This window comes from Leishmania major, chromosome 35 (genome assembly GCF_000002725.2).
Source record: "Leishmania major strain Friedlin complete genome, chromosome 35".
In the NCBI taxonomy this organism is placed as follows: Eukaryota; Euglenozoa; class Kinetoplastea; order Trypanosomatida; family Trypanosomatidae; genus Leishmania; species Leishmania major.
This window is the reverse complement of record NC_007284.2, coordinates 2068875-2090474: the sequence shown is the minus strand read 5'-3', so window position 1 is coordinate 2090474 and position 21600 is coordinate 2068875. Positions and strand designations below refer to the sequence as shown.

Here is a 21600-nt window from a genome sequence, read left to right as displayed (position 1 = left end):
TACCAGTACACGCGTACACCAGTACAGTAGTACACCGTCACGCACCCGTCCAGGTGGAGAGGGTGTCGCTGTGCAAGGAATCAGTGGAGATATAAACCCTAACCCTAACCCTAACCCTAACCCTAACCCTAACCCTAACCAGTACACGCGTACACCAGTACAGTAGTACACCGTCACGCACCCGTCCAGTTGGAGAGGGTGTCGCTGTGCAAGGAATCAGTGGAGATAAATACCCTAACCCGTACACGTACACGTACCCTAAAAAAGTACATCGGCACGCATGCGCTGTTTTGGATGGTGGGAGGTGCGCTGACTCATGAGCGCTCTTGTTCACGAGAATTGGACTCGGGCACAAGGTTCTGTTGTCCGTGGATGTAGCGAGCAGGAGCCTCTTAGCAATCAAGTCCACTTCGGGTGCAACAAGAACAGCGCCCTCGATGCAGGCACCGCCCATGTCGAGATATGCGCACCGGTGGCGAAGGATGATGGGCTTCCGAAGAGTAGTGTGCATGCTGAAAAAGATGTGAAAGAGCGGAAAGATGGTTATATTTTTTCATCAAGGGGCTTGGGGACAAGCCTTGCCAGTGAGTTGGTGGGGGTGGAACGGATCCTCGCTATAAGCACCCCCAGGAAGGTGTCAGGAAAAGGGGTTCACAACATCCTGCGATGGAGCAAAGGCCTCCTCTACGATGGAAAAGGGGTTTATTCTCACCATGAGCTCCAAGATGGAATTGGTTGCGTTCGGGTGTGGTGTAGACTAAAAAGTGTGGGAGAAAGGGACAAGGAGAGAGAATACGGGACAAGGCGTAAAGAGACGGAACGCATTCTCGGTGTCGAGAAATCAAGGTGGGTGCCAGAAGAAAAATAGCATACGAGATAAAAGGGAGAGAGTGCGCATCGGGATCAACAGCATGTCATTGCAGACAAGCACATAGCCTCCTCCTCTCCCCATGTGCTGTGCCGAGACAAAGATGTCGACAGAAGCGAAGAGTGGATCAGCCACCAGCACGAAAAGAGTCGCTCCCTTGCTGTCGGATAGGCTGCTGAACCCCTGCAAGGGTAAGCTCTCATCTCCGCAAGAAGCGCGGATGCAGCTTGCAGGCACAACGTGCCACAATCGTCGCAGTTCAACCATGTTTCGTCGCCAGCGACGAATACGCTACGCTTCCATGCGCTTTGCTTCATTTTGTGGTGATTCACGCACACCAACAAAGACGCAGAGCCCGTTGTCGGCAGTATCCAGCAGTGGAGGCACTTGTCAAGGGCATCACAGTACAGCAAAGAGGCCAAGCAAGAGACAGGCGCGCACAAAAAGAAGACACAGGGAAGCCGACGCGAGCAAGGCAGCTTCCATCGAACAGAAAATACAGAATGTTGGACAAGCACAGGAATGGATAAGAGAAGAAAAAGAGGACAGGAAAACGATGAAACACCGCGAAGTATTGTACTCACACGTCAATTGCAGCGACAAAAAAAATGGAAAAATGCTCACCGCCAAAGAAGCAATATGAACTTCGAAAAAAGTTCTCATGTGCTACACGCACAACGTCGACAGCACAACGTCGCGGCAGCGCGCATCGAAGGAAAAAATGCGGGTGTCCACATGAAGAACAGCATGAACATAAAAGACGACGACGAAAGCAATCGCGCAGATACAAAAAAAAAAATAGCCGCAGCACTTCAATCAATGATGAGATGTTCGCGTGCCTGAGCGTCCGCGTCGATTGCCTTGCACTGTCGTACAGCGTACAAGAGACGCTCTTTCATCTTTTCCGCAGATGAGTAGGAGGGCAAGCGAAGAGCAAAAAAGCAGGTGCTGCTCGTTGGAAGTGTATCCTTGGTTCCGTTGTGGGTCACCTTGATCTTTGTTTTGAGTGGAAGGCGCGACTGGCCCGTGGTGAAGCGAAGGAGCAAGGTGCGATCCTCGTCCGTCATGTCTTCGAGGACGGATAAAAACATGTTGGCATCGGTGGTAGAAAGCTGGATATCGCACTTGTTGTAGAAGTCTGCAAAGGTGAGCTTCGGAGTGCCGCAGATGAGTAGCTCCACCTTCTGCCACCGATAGGCGTGCAAGGTGTACAGTGGGAGGACTTGGTCAAAGCCTTGTTGGATGTAGCCGATCGCCTCCTCAAAGCGGTGGATTTCGCTCACCATGATGCGGCGAGAAAGCAGGCAAGCACCGTCCAGAGTCTCTGGTGGCAGATTCTCGTCGAGGAGGAACTGCTGGTTGTCATCCACGATGGCCTTCCACACTGCTGTGATACCAGGGAAGCGCTCCTCCAGTTCCTCGTGGGTGCGCATCATCAGCTCCTCCGGCTGGAGGAGCTTCGCGATGTCCGCGTCGAACGCGGCCAGGTCCTTGATGGTGGCCTCCTCGCCCAGCAACAGCTTCCAGAAGAGAGGAGGCAGCTCCACTGCCAAGACATCTTGTGTGAGAAAAAGCGACGCGAGCAGCCTCCCGAAAAACTCCAGCATGAGGGGTATCTGCGCGCTCTTGATCAGGGCAACATTTGGCATAATCGAAGTCACGTCGCCGCGCCCGCAGTTCACGAAGAGCGGGTTCAGCTGGCACTGCTTGTTGGGGTGCGTCGTCATGATCTCCGTGGCGAGCTGAGATAAGACATCACGGTAAGGGCCACCGGCGTCGGTGGAGCCGAAACCGGCGAGCTTCACAGTGAAGATGGGCGACATATAAAAGATGTCGATGGTGGCCTGCTGCAGCTGCAGATAGAGCTGCCCAAACACCGAGCGCATCAGTGTCTGAAATGGGCCGGTGGAGCTCGTGGGCTGTGCCTGCATGGCGTGGATTGTCACAGAGACCTTCTTGCCCTGCATGTTCTGGAACGGTGCCATGATACGCGTCTGAATCTGCTCCTCCGTCTCCCGGGAGCAGAGGTTCTTGAGGACACCGAATATGTCGAATAGCTCCGTGCGTCGGCGCAGGTTGATGAGCGGAGCAAACTCGGCCGTCAGCTCGTCTAGCTTCGTTAGGCGCACAAGATACGGCGTGAGTGGGGCAAGTGACACCCTGTCGGCGAAGGCGCCGGCATTCAGCACCGATGACACCTGCGTGAAGCTGGCCAGCTCGTGACTCGCCACAGTCGTCTCGCTCACGACGCGCGAGATGATGTCGGAGCTGCTGTGCACGTTCAGGACAGTCTGCGCAAACAGGTTCAGCTCCGCGTAAAACTCATACGACTGCGCCGGCGTCTGGTCTTGCTCGTACGGGGCCCGGAGAATCTGCTCGTAGAGGCGGGATACAGAGAGCGTCTGCGGCCCTGGATGAAATGACTTGAGGTCCACTGTGGCGTCATCACAGTACTCGGCGCAGAAGAAAGGTAACCCAATGACTTCCCGCTCTGTGTCAAACTTCGTCTCCCCTACTGTAATGCCGGCACGCTTGAGCTCAAAGGTGATCTTGTGGTCCCTGTAGTTGGCGCTCGTTATCAGCTCGTCACCAGCGTTGACGCGGAGGGCTAGACCTTTCATAGACTTGGTGTGGTTATAGCACAGAAACACCGCCCCGGTGCGCCCATCTACGAAGTAGCCAAAGCACGGCAGGGATTCATCCTGCTGCTGCCGCGGCGTCGCCGAGTTCCAGCCAACCACGACGGAGCCACGCCGGTTGCCGTTCACCCTTACCGTAAAGGACATACTGCTATCCGGGTGCCGGCCCTCCTCCCTGAAGACGCCGATCGCGCGGGTCCTATCTTCGGTGTCGATGACGCGCTTGATGACCTCGCACCGCATCGTGTGCGGCGAGCTCACCTCTGCCACCATTGCCGAAGGAAAGGGCAGTGGCGGGACATGAGTGATCGCGCGCACGATCTCGCGGGCGCAGCAGACCAGCTTGTACGGTATCTCTGTGGGAACATCTCGGTACGAGTGCTCCGGCCGCTCACGCTGGTAGCGCTCGATCAGGTCGGCGATGAGTGTCACACCGGTTTGCACCACTGCCGAGCCCATCCGCTCTCTCCGGCACAGAGATGCCATCATGTCCGTCAGCGGCCGGAGGTGCGCGGAGAGCACGTGGTGAGATGGAAGCGGCACGCGCCCGTCCGCCAACAGCTCCTGCACGCAGTGGAGCGCCGTGTGCCGTGTCGACCGCGTGTACACCGTTGCAGCCCTCAGCAGAATGAGAATAAGCGAGCTTCCGAACGCGTTCAGAATTGTGCGGCGGAAAACGTCATTGCGCATCAGAGACGCGATGACATTAATGCTAGCATCCGCCTCTGCCGACAGCTGCATCAGGAACGGCGCTGACAATTGCGCCACACACTGAGAGACAAGGCGGAAAGAGCCTTGCTTGATCTCGCCATCCAGGATGCGGGCAATGTCCGGGTGCTTGCGCAACGCCGTGAGCGAGAGAAGTCGGAGAAACTGCGGCTGTGCAGCTGCCCGTGCCTTTTCCTGAGACAGAAGCGTTTTCTCGAGCAGCATTCTCGCGTACTTCACCATAAGAACTCCCATCTGCTTCTCTGGGGAGAGGTTCACCTCGTGGTTGGATGAAAACGCACCGCGGGCCGAGTGGCGGCACACGGTGCCGACCGTCAGGGATGTGTTCGCTGAAAGCTCTGCCAGAGATGTGTCCTCCAGCACTCTTTTGAACACGGACGCAGTCATCTCACCACGGATTTGAGAGGAGCAGACCCTCCACTCCAGCACATCCAACTCCGATCCTGGCGCGTGCGACACAAAACCCAGCTGGACGTCAGACGAAAGCACGCTTTCCTCAATGAAAGGGTGGTAGACGGTTCCGTCACTGCTAAGCACGACAACTTCGCGCGTCTGCAGGTTGATGTCGATCCAAACAAACACCTCTCGCACCGCGGGGTCGAATAGACGGCTGCGCAAGGATTTGTAGGAGCCGTGCAGCAGCCGAATCGGGCTCGCCGAGCCGCTCTTGCAGTCGAGCTGCAGGTCCATCGGCATGCGGCGAGGAAACTGCAGCCGCAAGTGCACACGATGCCGCTCGGCGGTGGTGAAGCGCGGCGACGACACCACCGCGCTGCAGTTGATGCCCCCCGCCACCTGCCATGCTCCGCACGCGCCGCACAGTGCAAGGGACGAGGATAGGCACGTAAACTCAACTAGGTGCCGCACCGACTTCCACTTTACCTGCTCGCGCAGCTCAATCAGGAGCGACGCTGGCGGAATGACATGCTGCACAGCAACGTTCCGCGGAGCCTCGCCGGTTTTTACCTCCTGCACAACCCTTTCGCTCTCTTCGGTGCACCGAGGCAGGCAGACAAAGCGCACCTCACCTCTGCTGGAGACAAGCGACTCGAGCCGAACTAGAGACTCTGCACAAGCACCACCGTCGTCGCGCCCCTCCAGCGCGATGAACCCGCCGCAGGCGTGCCAAGTGGTCGCGACAGCGGCCTTGTCGTGGGGTGGGGTGGCTTTGCGGTCGGTCATGAAGAAGCATCCCTCCGCTGCGGGGGTGAAGAGATCGTGGTCTATGGCACTGCTGTAGGCGAAGAGCTGCGAGTCGCGGTGTCCGGCGTTTCGAAGCCGCGCCACAACAAAGACGGGGCAGCACGACAAGGATGCTTTGAGCCGCAGATGTACGCGATCTCGAGACGACGTCACGTATCGAAGCGCGTCATCGACGTGCACAAATCCGCCACAGCTGCGCGCGCCAACCAGCGAGTCGGACGATGATGCCGTCGCCCGCCGAGTCACCTCATCCGTCGTCGGGATATGATCCATAACAAGCAGCATCACCGCCCCAGCGGTCCTCTGCCACAGCGATAGGGTGCAAGAGGACGATATGGGCTCCGAGATGAGCACGCTACCACCACTGAGAACCGGGTGCGTCACACTGAAGATCGAAGATGGCGCTCCGGCCTCCGTGTTATGGGTAAGAAGGGGAAGAAAATGCAATGGGCGGCACGGGAACACGCGGCTGCGGAGATTGTGCTGGCGCAGTAGTGTGCGACGTCTGCGCAGGCCCTCGGCGGCAAGGAAGCGAACAAGGGGAGCAGTCACCTCTCGCAGCAGTCCCGGCCGGACGGAGACCACGTCGGGCGTGCGGCACCACACAAACTGGCTCGGCGCCACAAGTGTCAGTACATTATCCCTGTCACACCCACCGCGCTGAGTGTTTGGTGCACTAAGGACCTGAAGGCAGTACCCCGACGACGCCGGCGGCTCAGTGGCGGTGAGCCCGGGTTGAGCACCGCTGGGAGCGCACTCGCCGCCCGGAGCCTGCGGATCCCATTCGCCTTTTCTCGCCGCACTGCGGACTTGCACCAAACGAAGCTCGACCTGCTCCTCTCCCTTGCTGTCGCCGAGGACGGGCTCACAGCAGGAGACGAGGCGGCTGCGCGGTCCGTTTGATCGCATGAGGACTGTGTAGGTGATGCTGCCCTTCAGCAATCGCTTCTGACTTTGCACCGCGACAAAAGGATTGGCGCTCTCGCTCTTCTTGCCGATCGTAATGCCAATGTCGTCATTCTCCTCCTCCACGTCTCCGGTTTTGCCTTGCAGTCCTTCGTTCTCGGAGAAGAAGAGCACACCGCTGCCGCTCGTCGTGTGGAGGAAGATGCCAACCCGCGCGCCACCTGGCACTGTGATAGGCTCGAAGTTTTCCAGCGTCACCTCCCACGTGTCCTTCAAGGCCATCTCCTCCTCAAAAAGCTTTGTCCACGCTTCGGCATCGCGTTCGAAGCCCATAAAGCTCCCAATGCGTGCGTAGAGCCGCACCGTCGCGACCGTGTTGGCGTCTGGTATGAAGGACAGCTTCGTAATGCAAACGGTATTGTTCTTCGCGACGACGTCGAACATGATGCCGTTGTACGACCCAGAGCCACCGCGCAGCCGCGAGCCCGTGCGCAGAGAAAATGTCAGGCCCTCGCTGCTGTCGCGGAAGCTGCCCTGAAATGCCACACTCAGCTGCAGCGCGCGCGATATGCTCGTGGCCTCGTCCACCATCAATTCGACGCACTCCGCGACACGGGGGTCGTGCGCGAGAAGGTGCTGGAAAGAGTGCAAGATTTGCCAGCAGGCCCACCGGTCACCAAACAAGGAGCGGACACCAGAGTCGCGCAGATCGTGCGAGGCGTACTTGCTCTTCGGCGACAGCTGATGCACGTTCCACAGGCAGCACTGTACCACCTGCCCATGAGCGACACGCAAGTAGACGTTTCTCGGGTGGACGTGGCCATGTGGAAGCTGGTGCAGGTGCCAGTGCTCCAACGCGTAGACCAGCGAGGAGGCGATCTCCTCCTCCTCCTTTACGCTAAGCACTGCGTCATAGTCCGCCAGCGAGCAATCAAACCATCCGTCGGCCATAATAGCCACAGCTTCTGCTCTGTTCAGCGCTGGTAGGATTTCGTGCTGGCGCATCACCGATAGGTGCGGCAAGACGTCGTTTGTGCTGTGAAGGTTTAGCGTCGCGTCGTCAAGAAAGAAGAGATGCAGCGTGCGTTCAACCGCACCGAACTCACGATCAAAGTGAAGCACGCGCACCATATTTGTCGCCTCCACACGTCCCACAAGCTCGTACGTTGGCGGCAACCGCACGTGCACACCAGTGCTGTCGTCCAGTGGCGACGTCTGTGCAGCTGTGTCGCTCGTGCGAGCGGGAAACACCACCACCTCCCTCCGAGACGATCTGGAAAGGTAGTCGACAATGTCATCTACTTTGGCGTTGTTCACCTCAGGCGACGAGCGGGCAAAAGCGCCCAGCCCCGCAAGCTCCTCCAACGCCTGCGCTACACGGTACTCGAAACGAGACCGTGCTATCTGCTCGCCCCAACATTGCTCCAATACCCCGGCGAGACGAGTGGGGAGCTTGCGCACCAGCTCTGAGATGAACGGGAACGTCTGCGTCGCCATGAAAAGTGGGTAGCGGCGTACAAGAGACGGCGTGATGGGCTGCAGCCCGAGGACCTTCTCCAGCGACGGCTGGTGCAGTCGTGTGTACTCCACCGCGCTAGAGAAGCGCGCAAGCGTCGCAGATGAGTTGGGATGGTCGAGACGGACAAAGGGCGACACGGACGCGCCGTTCGGTATGCCTTGAAACACCACCTGTGGCGACTCGTTGTCGCGCGAGATGGAAAGCGTGCCGTTGCTTCGGTCGACTATGAACAACAGCTTGGTGCTGTCAACAAACAGCACTCCTTGGCCGTAGGAGCCGCGCATCAGAGGAGGCAGCGGCTCCTGATTCGGCATCGAATCCTCGTCCTGGACGTCCTGCACCACCCATACCGACCCCACGTACGTCTTGATTGCGGAGTACTCTGGAGCAAACTGAGCAAAGTCGGAGAGAGCGACCCCGGCAAAAAAACCGGAGCCGAGCGGCGTCCCTGGCTGGGAGTCCTTGCGGTGAAGGTGCACGACGAAGGACCACACACCCGTCGCCGGCAGCGGCGTCCCCATCACGGCGTCGCCGCCGCCGAGCTCGTTCACGGAGCTCGCGGTCAGGCCGTTGTGACTCACGGTGATGCGGCTGGCATCCAGCTTCACCCAGGTAGGTGAGTATGTCTTGGGAAGCAGCGACGAGGAGGAGAGAGTTGTCTTGGGATCGGACGCAATGGCGGCACGGGGGTTGCGCCGCGTTTTTTCCGGAACGTAAAGAAGCGCCGTCACACTATCCGGATCGACGCTCACAAAGCCGATCCTGTGCAGCTGCCGCTGATGCTTGCCGCCGTAGAGTTCTTCCTTCGAAATGCTGCACCGCACAATGTCGTTCGTGTCGTAAATAAAAAAGTCACCCTCCGTCGTCACACGCAGCGTGAGCACCTCGTCGCTCTGCACGTTAAAGGGCTTGCGGATCCGAACGAGCAGCGGAGACGGCGCCGAGTACACCATCATCCCAGACGAGGAGACGGTGCGTCTCTGGACCTCGGCGACGTGAAGCTCAAGAAAAATCATGGTCTCTTTGCCTTTCGCCGTCACCATAAAGGCGGAATAGTGCGGCCAGTCCGACTCACCCTTCACAGAGGAGAACAGCCGCGCCAAATACGTGGCGCTGGTGGAACACAGCTGCGCCTCAACGGTGTTCTTCTCCCACATCCAGCAGTCCGCCTTCTCCAGCACTGGCGCCGTCAGTGGGAGCGGCGAACACGCCTCTATCTCGAGAAAGAGCGTCACGAACCCGTGGCGCTGCAAGCTAGCAGCGTAGCCGGCGTGAACGTTTTCCACCAGTGGAACGCTCGACTCTCCACCGCGGCAGACGACAAACCGAACAGGATCCTCGGTGAGTTGGTGTCGAACCTCGCCATCGCCCCCCCAAAGGTGCAGGCAAAAAAAGTGGGCTGGAGCCTCCTCGGTCGGTTCCGTGATTGCCGAAGCAGCGCCGCTGGTGACAAACTGCACGGAAAACACCTCGTTCGTCGTAGAAAGGCGTAGCGCGACTGCCGCGCCGACAGCGGGGTGAAACACAAACGGGCACAGGAAGCCCCCGGCCTCGCTGCACTCCTCCTCACTGAGCAGAAGTGCAACAGGAATCGAGAACCCGACGCCGCTCGATGCCACAGACGCCTGGACCTCCAGCCTGTCCTTTGATGCCGCATCAGCCGGCATCACCATCCCGTTCCTGCCCCAGGCGCTATGCACTGCAGCCACCGCTGCCTCCATCGTCTCCTGAATACTTAGCCCCGACCGTGTCTGCTGCAGCCCGTTCGCGACAATCTCAACCGCTCTCGCCTCCTCGGAGACGATGGGCATGTGCTCGGCGTTGCATGCGGCGCACACCCCCTGGGCGTACATCCAACCGCACATGACGCACTTCGTGATGGGCACGAGTCGCTTCGCAGGTACTCGGAATGGTACGGATGCGTCCCGGTGTCGCACGAGAGCCATTCCGTCGGGCCGCACGCCAGACTGCAGCTGAACAAGCGCGTTCGACTCGGCGCTCTGCAGGTCGGTCAGCAGCGCGATGTCACCCTTCGCTAGTGGCGCCAGGAGGTTGCAGTGGCCTCCCGCGATTGGGATCGTGACATTGATGTTGCGCACCTCGCCCGAGTCCCGGATGAGGGATGCAAGCATGTTCTCAGCACCCATCAAATCTGCCAGCGAATCCATCGGTGAAGTGGCGAGCAGCGAAGTGGTCTTGAGCAGCTGCTCATAGGAGAAGTTGCCAGAGTGGCCAACGTCAGACAGCTCGACGTACGACATCAGAGCCACCAGCATTCGAGTAACAAGAAAGCCGCGGACGTACGGGAGTGTGGCATACTCCATCGCGTCTGCATTATGTGGGGCGTACGTGCGGTACGTGATCCGTCCACGAAAAGCGCGTGGTTCGAGTGGCAGCTCAACGAAAGGGGACGACGACTCGCTTTTCCGGCCAACGTACACGGATAAGATGCCGTCACTGTCGAACTCGTCGCGGATGTCTCCGACGTGGCCGTCGCTGCTGTTATAGAAGCGAACGCCGCAGCTCGACGACGTGTTGATGTAAATCGAGTAGACCTGGTTGGCGCGCATGCGCAACATCAGCGGGCCAACTGAGAAGGGATGTTTATCCACCACTGACACCTCCTTGGTTATCACCTCGCGCCACTGGTGCGGCGCCCTCTCCGCCCCCTCCATGCTTCCCTCCCTCCAAAAGATCCGCACGGTAACGCAGTCTGACGTGGTCTGCGAGATGCAGAAGACTTGCTCCAGCGTTATCTCCTTCTTACTGCGCAGGTCAAACATGATACCATTGTAGGACGCCGAGTTGTTTTGATTGAGATGGGCACCGGGGATCATTGTGTGTTGCTCACCCTCCAGTACAGGCCTGTTCGCCTCGCACGTCACATCGCCAAAAAACCCGCTTACCGCAATAAGGCTGTTCTTGCGCTCGTACAAGGGATCGCTGCTGCTTAGTAGGCACAGGTGCGGCGGCGCGCCTACGCCCTCGCTCTCGATGTTCTTCAGCAGCACCTGGAACATGTATGTGCCTTGCTCCAAAGACAGGCTCGCCGGGCTCAGCACAGCCTCAGAAGTGTCGCCCTGTACCAAGAACCGTGAGTTCCAAATCCACTGCCTCTCGAGGCGGTCTTCCGGCGTGTAGAACATGGAGATGGAGCAGTGCGAAAGGCCCTGAGGAGCGCGCGCCGATGGGTTGAGCAGCAGTACCGGCATCGTGAACGAGATGATGCGCACTGCCAGCGAGAAAACCCGCACTCGGAACGTGACGACAGTGTCCTTCGACGTTGTTGGCGGGCGGCAGATGAGGCGAAGCGATTCGCTGCAGTGGCAGAAGTTCGCGTCCATAGACGGTCTGGAGAAGAGCTTACCCTCAATCGACGGCAAGGTGAAGCCGTGATTCTGCTTGTACTGAATAGTGCCGCAGAACCCTCGCGGTGACATACTGAACTCCGTGAACGGATCACTGCTTCCGCTCTTCCGCCCCAGGTACACAGAGAGAGTGCCGTCTGCGTCCAGCTCCTGGCTGATCTCACCGCTGCAGCCGTCCTCCTCGCAGTAGAAGCCGATGCCGCAGTTGTGCGACGTGTTGATGTAGAAGGAAAAGGTCGTGCCGCCCTCCACGGAAATCGGGGAAAATGGGATGCTGAACTGATGGTCAGCTGTCATGTCAATCATGTCGTCGAAGATAATCGTCCACGATCGTCCGTCGCGCTCGTGGTTGACACTGGAACCCTTTCGGAAGTAGGTCTGCACCTGATGGCAGCCGGTGACTCGGGTCAGCACAGACATCCCAATCAGTTCGATTGTCTCCGATGTCTTGCAGTCGAACATGATGCCGTTGTACGATCCACGACTCTGCAGACGAAACTTCTTCTTACCCACCTCGAAGACACGCGTGATGGAGCTGGTCGGAGGCGAGATGAGGGGGTAGAGCTCGTAGTTGTACTGCTGCTTGCCTTCGTTTCGCAGAAGAAAGCACTGGTTGATGTTGACAGAGATGAGGTTGCGCTTGTCGCTGCTTTCGCACACATTCACGACGGCGCCTTGCACGCTAGCGACAGTGCCACGCTTGGATATCTGCAGCCCGCCGATCTTAAATGCGACAGGGTCGCCGTCGCACAGGCCTGGCTTCTCCCTACCGGCCGCGGCCGGCAGCGCGCAGAAGCGCACCGCAGACTTGTGGATTGCGAATGTGCTTCTTTTCCCGTGTTCGGATACGGATTCGACAACGGCCACGTCTGGGCTGCACACGCGCGTGATCTTGCCCAGGTGAGAAGTACCGTAAAGAGGAGGCACAATCGTAGCTGTTGTGCCGCGTGTGGACAGGTAGGCGACGACACGCAAGCGCTCGCTTCGCTGTGCATCACTAAGCTCAAGGCTCGCCAGCTCGATTCCTTGTATGTACACGTGAATCGTCGTCCCATCGTGAAAAAATGTCACCGTGTCGCTAATGTAGAAGAGTGTGCCGTTGTCCAGCGTGTCCACCTGTGGGGAATACCGCCACTCTGTTTTCGTGTATGCCTGGGTGCGGTCGACAGTGTCCATCAGCACAATCGCTTCGTTGAACGTATCCACAGACAAGGCGTCACCTGTTTCGGGAAAGAGGCCGATCGCAAGCGGCGCAAAGCTCGGCTCCACGCACTCGTTGTAGGACACAAGCCCCTCCGAGAAGCGCACGATGCAAGGTTCGTGTGAAAACACGAGGAGGCGAAGATTGTCCTCTTCGGCCTCGGCGGACATGCTGCCGGAGATGACGAACGGCTTGCCATGCAGACCACTGAGGCTGGAACTGAAGAATATCGAGTTGCTCAAACAATCCACGAGCATGTTGACGTAACCGCTGCTGCTCACCTTCTCGCTTGTGTCGCACCATGTACCGCGCACAATCTTCGCCGCGCACAGATGCTCCAGGTCCGCGCGGCTCATCGACCTCGGCGCATCAGCCAGGTTCGTCACCCCTACAAAGACCTCTGTCATGGAAAAGAGGGTGTTTCGTGAGTTGCTTTCAATGCGGAAGCACAAGAACGACTTTGTACGCATGGGCAGCATCGTCGCACTCACCGCCACGCAGTCGCCGCGGAGGCTGCACGTGGGGCCAATTTGCTGCCCGTCTCGCCACATTGGTGTGAATGTGTGCAAGCCGCTGAATGGGTGGCCTGGGACACCAGCTATGTGGCTGAGCCGGACGTCGACGCGGCGCTGCCCAAACTGCGGCAGCTCCGCGCTGAGGGCAAAACTCTCATCACTTAGCGCGATGCACGCGCCCCCTAGTATCTCCGAGTTCACACTTCGAATGTTCGACCACTGAAGGCCGGTGTTCTCCTCAAACTCCACATAATCGCCGGCCACGAGCGCTTCGGGGCAGTGATCCGAGACCAAGTATTCCGGCATCGTGCGCGACGTCGTGCTTACGACAAAGAACATGTCCTTCGGCCGCTTCCATAAGCTGAAGCACTGCTCGCAAAGAGCCACGTTGTCCTCGCTACCGTACCACGGCGGCATCAGCCGCCGCGAGCAGGAACAGCAGGTCACCCGCTCACACGATGGATTGTTGAGGTTGCTCACCGGGTACGTTAGCCGCGAGGGGAAGAGACATGAGTTGAGTGTGGAGAAAACTACGACCGAGTCCTCACCACACACCACCATCGGCCGCAGGTCACAGGCGGCGGGGATGCCCTCGAACAAGACGCCCAGGTCGGTCTGCTCACTGTTCCTTATGCGCGTGAAGGCGACGGTCTTCTCATGTCGATCGACGCGCATGAGAAGTACGTCGCCACTCTGGAATACCTTGTTCGCCGCGCCAAAGATGATCCCCGGCTCCATGCAGCAGTTCACGCTGTTCGTGGCGACGGAGTCTCGGTTGCAGAGCACCCAGGCATCTTCCCAGCTGGCGACCTCGTCCTGCGATTCCGGCCAGCGCATGCGCGTGGTGGTAAATCCGACGTACATGAGGTCATTTGTCGAGGTCTGCGTAACAGAGACGGCGAGGGTGAAGCGTTGATCGAGCTGCACATTTCCGCGCACGACAGAGCAGCCCTCAGCGGTGGTGACAGCAACGGAAGGGTTCGGCACGTACAGCGTTTTGGTGGAGCAGTGCAGGTCGACCGACACGGACTGGCCCGAAAAAATGACGCTGGAGTTGAAGCGGTGGTACGGAAACTCAGAGCCGCTGGTCTCTGGCGTGGTTGAAGCGGCTCTCGCCAGCTGCGAAGACGACCGCAGCTGCTGCTCGGTGAGAATTCCGATAAGGTTTGTCGCGATGGCGCTGCTGAGGGACTCCTCGTACTGGCGCTCCACCTTGTGTCGCGCTCCTTCTTCGCTTTGCAGTAACGGGGCCACAGCGGATGCCTCGTAGAGGATGCGATGCAGCTCGCTCGACAGCAGTGTGGCGCATGAGTGCGCGTCTGGCGCGTTGCTCTGGTACAGTGGCGTTTGAATGAAGGATGGCTTCAGTCCCTGTGGCTGCACGGAAAACAGCCGCTTGTCTTCGTCGCTGGCGAGAAACACCACCGCCTTCCCGGTAACCTCGGCGATCGCGTGCACGACAACCATACCATATGTATCGTGTTGGCAGTAGAGGTAGCTTCGCTCCCCACCCAGCACTCCCAGCGCCACGAGACATGCATCCAGACCACAATCGAGCTGCGAGACAGAGCGTTGCACCATGAGCGAGATTATAGTGGAAAACCCGGGGACCACATGAAGCTCCTGCAGCGTGTCGATTGCGGCGCTGCGGCGCAGGCTCTCCGTCCAGTGCTCGACAGACTCGTCCGTCAGGGACGGCGGCGCGATGATTTCGCAGGAGGCATCGTCATTGAAGAGAAAGGCAATCGGATACAGGTCGTCAACCTGGGTAATGTTCGCAAACGCGAGGCCGATCATGACCATGTTCTCGCGATAGAAGGCGATCTCACCGTAGTCCGCGTTGAACTCCACCCAGACCACCTCATCGTTGCCGTAGACGCGGCGGTGGATGTTGCGCGGGATGCAGTGCCTCCGCAGAAGAAGATGCGCCACCTGGTCCTGGTCATCTGTGTCCTGCAACACGTAAACGTCACTCCGGCTGATTAGGTTGCCCATGTTCGGAATCGACGGCTGTCCGTGAGCGAGTCCGAGGTAGTAGCACCCGCCCAGCGGGGCCCCCGGCCCCTGTACCTGCTGCTGTCGCCGTTTGATGCGAAATCCAACAAGATGCGTGCCCTTCTTTGGCAGCGGAACAGACCCGAAGAAGGTGCCTTTGCCCTTCACAACCGTGGAGCCGCCAACCCAGCGAGGCGGCTGCATAGGTGCATCCGCCTCCTTGATGAATTTGATGCGGGCGAGGTCGACGAGCTGTTGCACAATATCCTCAAAGGACACGAGGCCCCGCAGCGCCTCCAAGGCCTCCACCAGGTACTGGGGACGCAGTATTTTGCACAGCATCGCCAGACACTGTGAGGCGCGTACCTTGACCCATTTGTCTCGGCACCGCGTGAGGATGGCAGCGCACAGCTGGAGAACCGTCGCGTGCGTGCGCCGGGTGACAGCGTCGTAGCGAAAACACTCGACTACGATGGAAACGCAGTGGAGAAGGCGTGAGAGCAAGACGACGATCTGCTCGATGCGGCTGCTCTGCCCCGGCGAGCACGCGTTCAGCTTCACCATAAGCGACATCGTTGACGAGCTGATGAATGCTGTCGCCTTCTCGAGAAGGCCGCTGATGGCTTCGTCGCTCGTCGCCGAGATGTCTTCCCTCTGCGACAGTCCCTTGTAGCACATGGTGACGAGGTAATCTGTCGTGATGATGACCGTATCGCACACCACACTCGGGGTGAGGTAGCGATGCCGGCAGCTGCAGTGCAGCGATGCCAGGTCGAAGCGGAACGATTGTTCTTCGCCGAAGTTGACAATCACCTTCATGAGTGTGTCGTCGCCGCGCACGCTGACAAACGGGATAACCGTGGACAGCGTGGGCACCTCCGCCACGACGCCGAGAAACTCGCCGTTCAGCGTGAAGAAGACGCTGTTTGATGGGGCCATGAGCCCGCACCCGACAACGTCGCCGACCTTCCACGGATTGCACAGCTGGCAATCCTGCTTCTCCGGGCGATGGACACGACCGGTGGAGGCGAGTGAGAGCACGTAGTCTGCCCGCACAGGGTCGAGCGGCGAGAAGGGTACAAGGCTCAGCCCCATCGATAGCTCCGGGTTGCTCGGATGCAGCGCAAAGTCCAGCGTCACCTCGTAGTACTGCACGTCCGGAAACTCGCTGATTACTTTTGGAATGCCGTAGTTCGCGTAGTAGTCAGCCTCGCGTGTCTTTGCCGGTATTCTGACGTTCGCGCCGTGTGCCTTCCAGTGCGTTCGCGCGCTGAAGACCACATTGACGTTTTCCACATGGAGCCCCTGCACCTCACTTTGAACGATGTGAACGCCCTCAACAGACATCTGTAGCATTGCGTTGGGAATGACCAAACAGCGGTGCGCAAGGTCAAACAGTCCACGACTCTCGTAGTACCTGTCGGTGTCGCTGCTCGAAGATTCGAGGCGCAGCTCGCACGCGGTTGTGAGGAGCTTCTTGAGAAAGGCAAAGATCTCTCGCGGTTGCAGGATTGACATGTCGACACCATCCCAGGGGTGGCACAGGGTAGCGCACATGTACACCGCCTCCACGTACGGGAAGTCCTGAGTGTCGTCGAGTTTGTGCAAGAGGGAGCGCAGCGAGCTCTGCACAAACGAGCACACCGCCTTCTGCAACTCCAGTTCCCGCAGCATACCGCAGCCGATCATCTGCTCTGTGTAGTGATGGTCAAAGCCAACGCTCGCCACCCTCGCTGCCTCCCCTTGCTCACTCGCTGCGACGATGGTGGACTGAGAGAACTCCAGCCGGTACTTTAAGTGCGTCATCAAAATGGCTGACAGCATCTCCCGGTCCTTCGCAAATGACTTGCATAGGTCCTCCTGCAGCTTGTACGCCTCCGTCTGGTACACCGCCTGCTGCGTCTTGAGCACCATATCTTTATAGATGTCCTCGGTCGACTTGTCAAGTCCGTTAATGAGGTAGTAGATGATCTTGTTCAGCAAGCTCTCCTCTTCGCTCCTCAAACTTTTGGTGAAAATATTCACCGGCGACTCATCCAACGCCCGCGAGGCCGTCTTGCGTGTGCTCAGCAGCGACCCGTGATAGCTACTGGAGAGGTCAAGCGTGTGCGTCGTAGGCATTTGGAAGCTTGTCACGGTGGCCCGGCTCCGGTTTCCAACCGAGTAGGCCAGTCGCGACAGCTGGCGAGAGCCACGATCCGCTTCCGCCGTCACCGGCTCCTCAGTGTGCTGATGCTCGATTAGCTGCCACTCGCCAAAGAGACGGGGGGTTATGCTGAAGAGCAAAAAGCGTGCCCGACCTACGATCGCCTCTTCGCGCCCTTGCTGGAGTGCCTCCAGCAGCAAAAATGTCTTGCGCTTGATCGCGTTCACACTGCTGCAAAGCAGCTGCTCCACTGTCTTCTCGTCCTCTGCGGGGAGCGAGAGAGTCTGCCACGCCAGCGCGCAACTCGCCCATCGCATGATTTTCTCCAGTCGCTTGGAATACTGGATGCGATTTTTCTCATATAAGGCGCTCCATGCAGCCGTGAGCGACGGGTCCGTCTCTTCCGCCACCGCGCACAGCTGAGCATGCAGGTCGGCGCACTCCTCTTTGTCCCCTAGGGAGAGCGGTATCTTGTTGCACTTCTGCACGCTGACCGACAGGCCACCGCGAAGAAAGGAGTTTCTGCGGATGGCGCTTCCGGACGGCGCGGTGTTGTGCAGGTTATGCTGCGTCACCCGGATAATAATGTAGCTGAGTGCCAGACAGATATCGCGCACCCAGTCCGTCTTCTCCGTTGCCAGCTCAACTACCGTGTGCACGTTCAGTGCCACGCCAGGGGCCGGGGAGTCCAACGTGGCCTCTGCGGCGTACACAATCGAAACTTGCGCACCCTCCAGGAAGACGGCGTTTTGACCCGGGTGCAGCACCTCGAGAGAGGTCAGGCAGTTGTTCGTGACGAGCGAGACGGTCACCGTGCTAGAGGCGCGGTCCAATTCCGGGGAGTCCAGGAATTCCACCTTGATGCTCTTGGCATACTGTAACGAGAGGCTAGCACAGAATGGCGCTTTCAGCTGAGGCGGCGACGCCACGTAATGCGTCTCCGAAAACGAGACAAACTTCTTCCCTGTCTTACTCGGCGTCAGGCTGTAGCGGGACAGGCACTTTCGCGCGTCGTTGAGTGCCTTCAGCGCGTCCGGGGCGATGGACGAGTCAAGCTGCATATCGCACATGTAGTGTACGACGGGGAAGAGGACAATGCCGATGGAGGTTTCTTTGAGGGCATCGACGTTGGCGTAGCGCTCGGCGTCCGACGGGTAGCGCTCCTCAAAGCAGCGAATGATCCACTTGCAGAGAGAGCTGATCAACGCAGCAGCGACCAGGTGCCAATGCGAGTGCCCTTGCTGCGACAGCATTCCCAGCACGGTGCTGAGCATCGCCTCCGATGCATTGATTGGGCGAGGCTTGCTGTCGAAGATGAGCGTGGCCTCCTCCTGGCACTCCTCTTTCAAGCGGTGCAAAAAGGTCATGAACATCTTCTTCATGTCCTTCTTGATCACGGTGGCGACAAACTGCGAGAGGCTCTCTAGCTGCAGCAGCTGGCGTACATCCTTCAAGCTGGCGCTGTCCGTGATCAGCTTTAGCTGAAAATCATGGCTGACACAGCGGGCCAGAATGACCTGGTTAAGGTCGCCAAACACACTAACAGCCTCCTGCAGAAACTCATCCTGCTTCACCTTCGCGTTCAGGCTCTGCAGACGCTTGTGCGCGTCCACCACCGACCGCACCACCTGCCCAGGACATTGTCGCTCAAACAGCTTTACGTAAATATTCAACACACGCCCAACAAGGCAAAGCAGCAGCTCAGGGCGCAGGCATTCCTTCGCATTGCTTTCGATGCCGGAGACCAAGTACTCGGTCAAGTTGAGGAGACGACCGACAACAGAGAGGTTCTCTCGCAGGCTTGACGAAAGGTGGACGGGGCCGCTGCCTTGATCGTCGCTGTAGGTGAGCAGGTGCAGATTGGTTCGGTGCACCAGGTACTCTAGGTACTGCTTGGCCGTAATTGGGGTGCGCCTCATGACACTCTCCACGACGTGCGCGCAGAACTGCTTGCCAACCACCATCGATGGCAGATGCTGCAAGTACGCCGCTGGCGGTGAGCTTGACTTCACAGAACGAATGCCCACGGTGTCTTGAGTGGACAGGAAAAAGTAACCATCCGTGATGTTGTAAAAAGGCCGCTCGCTCACGGACAGAAGTCCCTCTGCCTGCTCCACGACACGGCCGTCGCGGTCGATCCACGTCGTCGCCTGTGGCTCTATGATGGCGTACTCAAAGTGGTTGGTGACAACGTAGTAGTTGCCGGAAGGCCTCCAGTGAACCTTGTGCGGAGAATGCCGGTTTACCGGAAACGGCCTCGGTGGGGTGTCCCAGATGACCCCCGTGCCTTGCCAAACGTAGCCTGTCTGCGGGCTGTGGAAAGAGCGCCCGAGCCCTTCATCCATCAAGAACGAAAACACAAGGAATTGCGATTTGCTCTCCGGTGTGTGCTCCAGCGCGCAGTTGCGCATGCAGTCAACGCTCTGCGCACGACTCCACAGCTGCAGTGTCGATAGGTGCGCATTCAAGCGACCCTTGAAGAAAATTGGGGTAACAGCACCACTGGGCTGTATCAGGGTGCCGCTTTGGCTGCGCGTGTCGCACAGGACGCCGTTCTTGAACACACTCCACGACGCTGTGTCATTGGTGGACGTCAGCGACGCGCTCCAAAGAGCCCACTCTGCTCTCAGTGACTCTCGAATCTCAGCGACGGCATCCTGCCCATGCCGGAACATGAGCACCATGGTGGAGGTAAGAGGATTCAGCGAGACCGACACGGACAGCCAGTTCTTGGTTCCTGTGGTGAGATGGAGCAGCGTCATTTCATTTACCGTTCCCGTGATGACCGGGCAAAGGTAGAACTGAATGCTCAATGAGTCGCACGTCCGCGGTAGCGTGATTGTGCTCGGCGCGAGTGCTCCACTCACCTCGTTTCCTGTAAAACAGGCCTGTCTTTCGGTGGAAGCGCCGGCTAAAAAGTACGGCGACACGTACTCACCATTTCCAATGTACAGAGGAAACTGAGTGGAGCCCAGAAGGTGCGACGGAGGGGACATTGTCCGGGAAAGCATCAGGGTATCCTTGTTGATCGCAAAGACCTTCCCGTGGTCGCCAAGTACACAGATCGACATATCGCTTTCGACATACACACCTCGGCACGAGTCGGGGGCGGTGCTGCTCCAGCACAGCACCTCAAACGGTGGAGTTAAGGCGACTTTGAAGGAACGATTTTCAGTGAAAACGATGCATCGCGGAGCATCCCCCTCCGTAAGTACGCAGAGGCCCGTGACAGAGGCGGGAGTACTTCCCACAGAGTGAATAAGCGAGATCGTTTGCTCTTTCGGCGTGGCTGTCGGGATGGACAGGCGCACGCGAACCGCATTTCTCTGCTCCACGCGTTCTACAATGCCCCGTATCCCGCGCATGTGCAGCATCGCCATCGTGTCTGGGTGGCGCAGACTCCATCGCAGAAGCGAAAAAAACACCGTTGTGTCGCCGGACGAGAGAACGATCTTCGACAGCAATGATATCGTTGTCGCAAGCCATCTCTTGTTCACACTTTGCCCGGCGTGCACGTTCATGTGACGAAGCAACAGACGCATGATGCGTCTAACGCCCCAGGATCGCAGCACTGCCACCTCGGTAGAGGAGCTCAGACATCGATCAACCAAGGTGTGGAGAAGGTGAAGACTCTCGTACGTGATTCCTTGCGACACGACTGGCAAAACCAACGCAACGCTGAAATCAAAAGCGCTCATGGCGGACTCCACGTCCAGATCCTCTTCTTGCACTTCATCACTCGCTTCATTCCCAGATACATCATCTGCCTCATCAGCGCATGCGCTTTCACCTTCCCAAGCGGGGTCGAGCAGAGCGTCCGCGTAGGGTGTGCTGTTTGCAACACTCTGATTCGCGCCTGCTATTTCGTCTCGCACGACGGCCTGAACGAGCAGGGATCGAAGGTATACGGGCGTCACACGATGGTAACGTTCTCCAAGCTGAAGAGCGATAGAGCACATGAATCGGGATATCTCATCCGTGTCGCCAAACCGAGTTTCGAGCACTTCAGGGCATTTTGGTAGCTTACTATACAGCGGGTGCTCACGGTTTTTCAGCTCCGAGGGGCACAGGCACCACGCTCGGGTGAGAAGGTCAGCTGAGCTGTACTTGACGAGCCCGCCAAGCGATTTCAGACCCACGCGTTTCTCGTCGCTTACCGTGCTAACCTCTGCTGAGCACTTCTCCTTTAACGCGGTTTGTGCAAAAACATACTCTACCGGGTACGAGGACTCGCGGAGAGGCCGCAGAGACTCGCCGCCGATGCCGCGAGCTCTTCCTGATCGTTGGCCTGCAGACCGCTGCGCCAAGCCCTCTGCAGGTGCGGTTCTCGGGGTACTGCTGTGCTCTGAGCTGTCGGAGCTGTAGTCTTGATCGTCGCTGAGGACACGTGTTTGCGAATCCTGACGGTCGTCGCTGAAGGCTTCATCTACATCGAGCCCTGAGAAGTCGGAGCTCTGTGACTCCATAGCGGCTGTAGAAATGCTTTTGTGAGCACCAACAAGTAGTGATAA

General features: G+C 58.4%; 1 protein-coding gene across 1 annotated transcript; it reads right to left on the bottom strand.

Annotated features, from left to right (window-relative positions):
- Window positions 1–1680: 1680 nt before the first annotated feature.
- LMJF_35_5390 (conserved hypothetical protein) lies at window positions 1681–21555 on the bottom strand (the record flags this gene model as incomplete). The annotated part of the gene is made up of 1 exon (XM_003722884.1): window positions 1681–21555. One exon carries the CDS (start codon window positions 21553–21555, stop codon window positions 1681–1683), a length of 19875 nt encoding a protein of 6624 aa, XP_003722932.1.
- Between the last annotated feature and the right edge of the window lie 45 nt (window positions 21556–21600).